This window comes from Ipomoea triloba, chromosome 8 (assembly GCF_003576645.1).
Source record: "Ipomoea triloba cultivar NCNSP0323 chromosome 8, ASM357664v1".
Lineage (NCBI taxonomy): Eukaryota > Viridiplantae > Streptophyta > Magnoliopsida > Solanales > Convolvulaceae > Ipomoea > Ipomoea triloba.
The window spans coordinates 16881587-16887568 of NC_044923.1; the positions used below are offsets into that span (position 1 = coordinate 16881587).

Here is a 5982-nt window from a genome sequence, read left to right on the forward strand (position 1 = left end):
TTAAAAAAAAAAAAAAAAAAAACTAGGCGCTCATTAATTGGCACCTAGACACCAAACGCCTAGAGGGCGCCTAACAATTTTTTCAACCTTGACAAAGAGGGTTTTTTTTTTTTTTTTTTTTGCGAGGGTGGATGTAATGATGTATTTATTAATAATTATATCCCAAACCGATAAATATAATATATTTCAGACTCATAAATGTACAAAGCGACGATTGATGACAGATTGCTTTCTTATAATCAAATTAGAATTTACCGGTGGTATTTAATTACAATAGAATTGATCTACTTTTGGCTATTTGGTAAAATTTTGCTTTAAAATTCGTTCAACTATAACTACTATTTTCACAAAGTGCTCATTATTAGGTGAAATATAAGTCACCTAATTAAGTTATTCTAGGACAAACAACAAACACATGTGAAATGGTAGTAATTTGTATGTTATTGCATTATAATACATATAGATATTTATAAGGGTAATTACACTTTTGGTCTCTCGGTTATTATGTAATTTAGTCAATCAGTCATTTTTCAATTTTAGTCAATGTAGTTCTCAATTATTGTTTTACTGCATTATAAATATAATTTTTTAAAATGTAAAATAATCAATTTAATTTATCACTTATTTCCTAGCACATGGAAGTATTAGCATAGCCTCCGATCTCACGTACCAAGTGCATGTGAGGGACGTGGCAAGCATGCCGGGGTCCCGGCATGTACCCTCTCTATTCTCTATATAAGGCACATTGAATGCTTTGTGGTGAGGACTTTTGGGACTTCTATTTAACTTAAGATCAGCTCGGAGAGCCTTTTACATACCTACTATCATAGTTACCCAAGCCCATACACTGCCAAAAACTTAGACATATTCATAGATCCTTGTATATTTACTACATCATTACTCACCCCTTCAAAAATTTTCTCTAAGTTCTATTATATGGACTCCCAATATTTATTCATTCACTTTTACTCCTTCATGTCTAGAGATGATAAGTTATCTTTACCCGGTCCCGTGAATTTCAAGCAAAATGTAGTCAAAATCATAATTTTGAGTGTGTGAGTAAAAGTAGAGAGTAGAACTTGAGAATCCAAGTAGAAAATTTTCTTTTTCTCTTCTAATTTCCCTCCTAAAATGAGACTTTTAATTCGACAGTTTAGTTTTTTGATAACAAGTTAGTGGGCTCAATCAATTCATGGTTCCTAATGATTATAAGTCATGCAAAGAGAGATTTTGGGAGAAAATTCTGAAGGGGAACAAAGTATATATTATCCTTACATAAATAGTTATATTCCGTGAACTAAATAAGAATTACTTTGATTTACAAGAAAACTTATAGTCGCTAACTCGCTATTAGAAGGTGCACCTTGGGTAAAGAGTGCTTTCTTATCAAAAATTAAACTTAATTAGAATCTTATGATTACCAAACTGGCGGTCCAACTTGGAGACGTAGAGTAGGTGGAAACAATTAATAAATTGAACACTTGTCCACTTCATTCAAGCTCATCATATACTTTAAACATTCACAAAAAAGAGTAGACTAACATACACTTCTAATTCAAGCAACTTAATAATACTAAGAAGCTACTACATTATTGTTAGCAGTTTTGAAGGTGATCTCAATACAATCTCTCTCTCTCTCTCTAAGTAGAGTACTAAACGCTTAATTAAGAAACAAGAATCCAATTAATTAAACTCTCTCACATTCAGATCATAATGATACCCATAATGATGATGATGATGATGACTGTAAGAAGACATTGAGCTGCTACTCTCCCCAACATCCTTATTATTATTATTATTCTCACCCTCATTCTTGTTTTTATTGTTCTCTTCATCGTCCTCCTCGTACTCTTCTTTCGCCACCATGTACGGCTGCGCCACGTCGGAGTAGTTCCCCGGGACAGCCATCGAGGGCCCCGTCGGCACGACGGAGGGGAGCTTCGAGAGAAGCGCCTCCAGGCTGCTCATCGACGGCGTAATCTTCATCATCGCCGCCGCGGCCGCCGCCGTCTGCGGCGGCGGGGGTTGGTGGTTGTGGTGGTTGAAGTGGTCGTAGTATTCGGCGGGTGGCGGTGGCGGGACGATGTTGGGCTGGAAATGCGGCGGCCAGGCTTCCGGCGAGAGCGCGTAGCCGTCGATCTTCATTGGATACGCCGCCGACGAGGGATGTGGGAGGAGAACTCCGGGAATGCTTTCTATGTAGCTAAACTTCTTTCTCAGTAACACCACATAGCTCAAATCCTCGATAACCTGACCACATAATAATAACAAAACAAAAAAAAAAACATTATATTATTTAGTAATGAATAAAAACAAACATTATTACTTTCAAAAAAAAAAAAAACAAACATTATTTATTTAGTATCCTCCAAAATGTTAATTACTCTAAGATCCATTCTATTTTACATGTCTTGTTTACTATTTATTGGTCAAACTAACTGTTTTTAATTTATTTATTTTTAATTATTTATAAATTTACATTTTTGTGTTTTATATAATTTTTAATGTAGTGTCTAAATATATAAATTTTATATACTAATATTAAACATAATGTTATGAAAATCTGAATTTCAAAATAACTTCAGTCAAGTCTCGTTAATCAAACTAAACACACGAAATAAGAGGTAAGGAGTATATTTATAGTCAAGCCAACTATTTCTCCTTTACTTAATTTCTCTGATATTTTTTTAGTTAGCTTTAAATTTAATTTTTTAAATATATAAATTTTATATACTAATACTAGAATTAATATTATTAAAAATTAAATTAAAACAATTTCACACTAAACATATAAAATAGGACGGAAGAATCACTAATTATTTTCAATAATTTAAGTGTACAGTATATAGACTATGTTTGATAGAACTTAATTTAGAGTTACAAATGTACAATAAAAGCTGTTCGGTAAAAACATTATAAGAATTTTAAAGTTACGTTAATTAGTATTTTAAAATAAGTTAGTAGTTGCAAACTTTTAAACTTTAGCATATAAGTCAAATTTATCAAACATAACTATAAACAAATTAAATTCAAAGGGCAGTATTTAATTCCTTGTTGAAAGGAGTACTTCTTCTCGGGAAATGTGTTATTGATTACATATTTAAAAAGAGACAAACATTACGGAAGAAATTATATCATAATCACGTTAGCAATAGTACTAAGTAAGTACTATGTTTTTTTTTTGTTTTTTTTTTATTAAATAAAAATAACATTAGAAAATTTATGTCCCTATCTCATTTATGTGTCAGATTTAGTTAAGACTCGATTAAATTTACTTTTAATTTAATATTTTATAATATTAAGTTTAGTTAAATATATAAGATTTATATATTTAGAAACTATATTAAAAATATTATTATTAAATACTACTAACTCTATTACGATGCAGTGTGTCTGTTCATCACTGAGGCTCGAACCCATCACCTCATGTATAAAGGAAAGGGTTGATGCCACTAGACTACAAGGTCCTTGGTATATTATTATTAAATATAAAAATTAAATTAAACAAATATATAAAAAAAAAAAGAAAAAAGAAAGAACACAACAGCAGAGTTGCAAGTACGGGGTATGATGATGAGTGAGAGAGAAGGATGACCTTATGAATAGCTCCCAACTGAATAACACCTTCTCTAACAGCAATCAAAGCTATGGTCTGAAACAAAATATATTTTTTAGAAAAAAAAATATATTATTAAAGTTGGTACTTGGATAATTAGTTTTATGAACACAAACCTTAATACCAGATTGAAACTGGGCTTCCCATGTCCTTGGATGCTGTAAAAAAAAATGAAATTTAAGGATTTAGCATTTTGTTAGGGAACAAAAACATGAAATGTTAAATCTATTATTGTAGGATTAATAATGTTGGCATGTTTGCTTACAGAGTCAGCAGAGTTATGCCATGCAGATAAGAAGTTGATTTCTTGATCATTTGGCTCTTTATAGATCCATTTATGGCTGTGATCTGCTGCTACTTTTCCAATTATACTGCAAATTAATTGTTGTTCACCAACAAAAACAAATGATTAAAACGCTTTTTGAGAGGTATGGTGCCATACTAACTTGACTTTTTACCCACTCCCGCCCAACAATTCTCCTTGCACCCCAACCTTAATATCACTTATTAGAATCAAACACTTATCACTATGTCAAAAGGTATAACTAGTAGCTAAATATCAGACAAACTTTATTTCCTTATACCACTACATTTCCGAGAGGAAGGGTGTGGAACTTGACGTTTCAAGCTTCCACTACACCCAATAATCCCCTATCTACCCCTATTTATCTGGTGCTGAACTTGACCCTTCAAGGACCTTTGTCCAACAATTTCCCGGCTTGCCACCCCAGCCTTAATACTACTTGTTAGGATCAAAGACTTACCAGTATGCAAAAAATTATAGCTAGTAGTAAATGCTTAATTTTATTTTCTTATACCACCTTACTTTCAAAAAATAAGGTATTAGACTGACCCTTTAACCTCCGTCCAACAAGCCACCCTATGTTGTACTTTCTTAGCCCTTCACCAACCTCCGCCCAACAGACTACACTACAAATTTTACATTATTTTTGTTTTCTTGATCTTCTTACCCTTCACCATAGTTGTAGATTTCGTGGGACATCTTGAAGAAGAGCTCCGGCTGCAGCCCTTGGTACTGCTGGTAATCGTACGCCGACGACGAACCCGCCGGACATTCCTCGGCATTCATCTCCCCCGCCGACGTCGACGCCGCAAAGTTGCAAAACCCATCTTCCCAAACCAGTATCCTAAAACATCATTAAAAAACAACAAGAAAAAACAAAGATCAGAAACACTAATATAAAATTAATCCTCAAATCCATCATACATTATAATGATGATGATGATGACGATGATGTTTGTACCAGTTTCTTCTGTTGCCTCTTGACCTGTCATACGCACTTCCTTGGCTGTCCCACCTACCAAACACCATTAAAGAACCAGAGAGAGAAAGAGAAGATCAGAGAAAAGAAAATAAAGATTTTTATTTAATTTGCAGTCACAAAAAAAAAAAAAATAAAGTTGCAGAAATTAAAGAAGATATATATAAATATACTTGGGAGGGGGATAATTTCTGGGCAAAATCCTCCAGAAAACGGCGTAAACCCACTGAGAGTTTTCATGGATGCAAAGGCTTCTTAGGGTGTGTTGAAGAAGATGAGTAACAGCTAAGGAGCTGAGCTGTTCTTCCATTTTTTTTTTCCTTTCCAGAGACCAAATTTTTGGGTTCTATATAATTATAATTTTTTTTTTATTTGATGGTGTTGTTCTGTCTTTAAAAGAAGCAAAAACCCAACACCCTTTACTCGGTTTATATAAGGCCACCACCCCTCATTAATTTTCACATTATATTTATTTATACACATCTCTCTTTCAAGATTTTACCAAAATCAAGTCTTGTAGGCCCACTCTTTTTTAATTTCTTGGGTAAATTATTAGGTAGACCATTGTTGACTATGGTCTATATAGTGCATTATGTAGATCATAAAAAAGATACATTTTTAATATATTAAAAATACTGAATGTTAATTATACAAAATAATGTATTTTTAGTATTTAAATAATATGTTTTTTTTTTTAAATATAAGAGACATTTTTAATGTGCTAAAAGTACATTATTTTTGTACTAAATGCACATTATTTGATACTATACAAAATAATGTATTTTCAGTACTCAAATAATGTACTTTATGTATACAAATAATATACTTTTTATTTGGTTTCAAAAAAATATATATACTTTTTATTTACGATCCACAAAATAATGATTGTTTTTCTTGTCCAATTTTGTGATATCCACCCTTGTACTTGCACGCGTCTACCTTAATATTTTCATAAAAAAAATGTTTGGTGCACTCATAGAGCAACCTCAATAGTATGTAGTTTTTGTTGGTTTTTTAGATCCACATAGGAGACATAGGAGAAGAGAGAAGTGGAAGGAGTAAAAAAAAAAACAGTGAACTGGG

General features: G+C 32.4%; 1 protein-coding gene across 1 annotated transcript; it reads right to left on the minus strand.

Moving 5' to 3' along the window:
- Positions 1–1469: 1469 nt before the first annotated feature.
- LOC116027154 (protein RICE SALT SENSITIVE 3) lies at positions 1470–5286 on the minus strand. Its single transcript, XM_031268594.1, has 7 exons — positions 5073–5286; positions 4882–4935; positions 4588–4764; positions 3882–3987; positions 3733–3774; positions 3596–3652; positions 1470–2250 (listed from the first exon to the last, which is right to left on the minus strand). The coding sequence occupies exons 1-7, from the start codon at positions 5207–5209 to the stop codon at positions 1684–1686; spliced, it is 1140 nt and encodes a 379-aa protein (XP_031124454.1). The 5' UTR covers positions 5210–5286; the 3' UTR covers positions 1470–1683.
- Positions 5287–5982: the final 696 nt, after the last annotated feature.

Bases quoted from the DNA above. Each gene is read 5' to 3' on its own strand.
- LOC116027154 (XM_031268594.1), bottom strand. From the start codon at position 5,209: ATGGAAGAACAGCTCAGCTCCTTAGCTGTTACTCATCTTCTTCAACAC. The intron at 4,936-5,072 runs GTATATTTATAT...GGTGTTTGGTAG, and splicing joins AGAAATTATCCCCCTCCCAA to GTGGGACAGCCAAGGAAGTG. The intron at 3,775-3,881 runs GTAAGCAAACAT...TTTTTTTTACAG, and splicing joins GGCATAACTCTGCTGACTCT to CATCCAAGGACATGGGAAGC.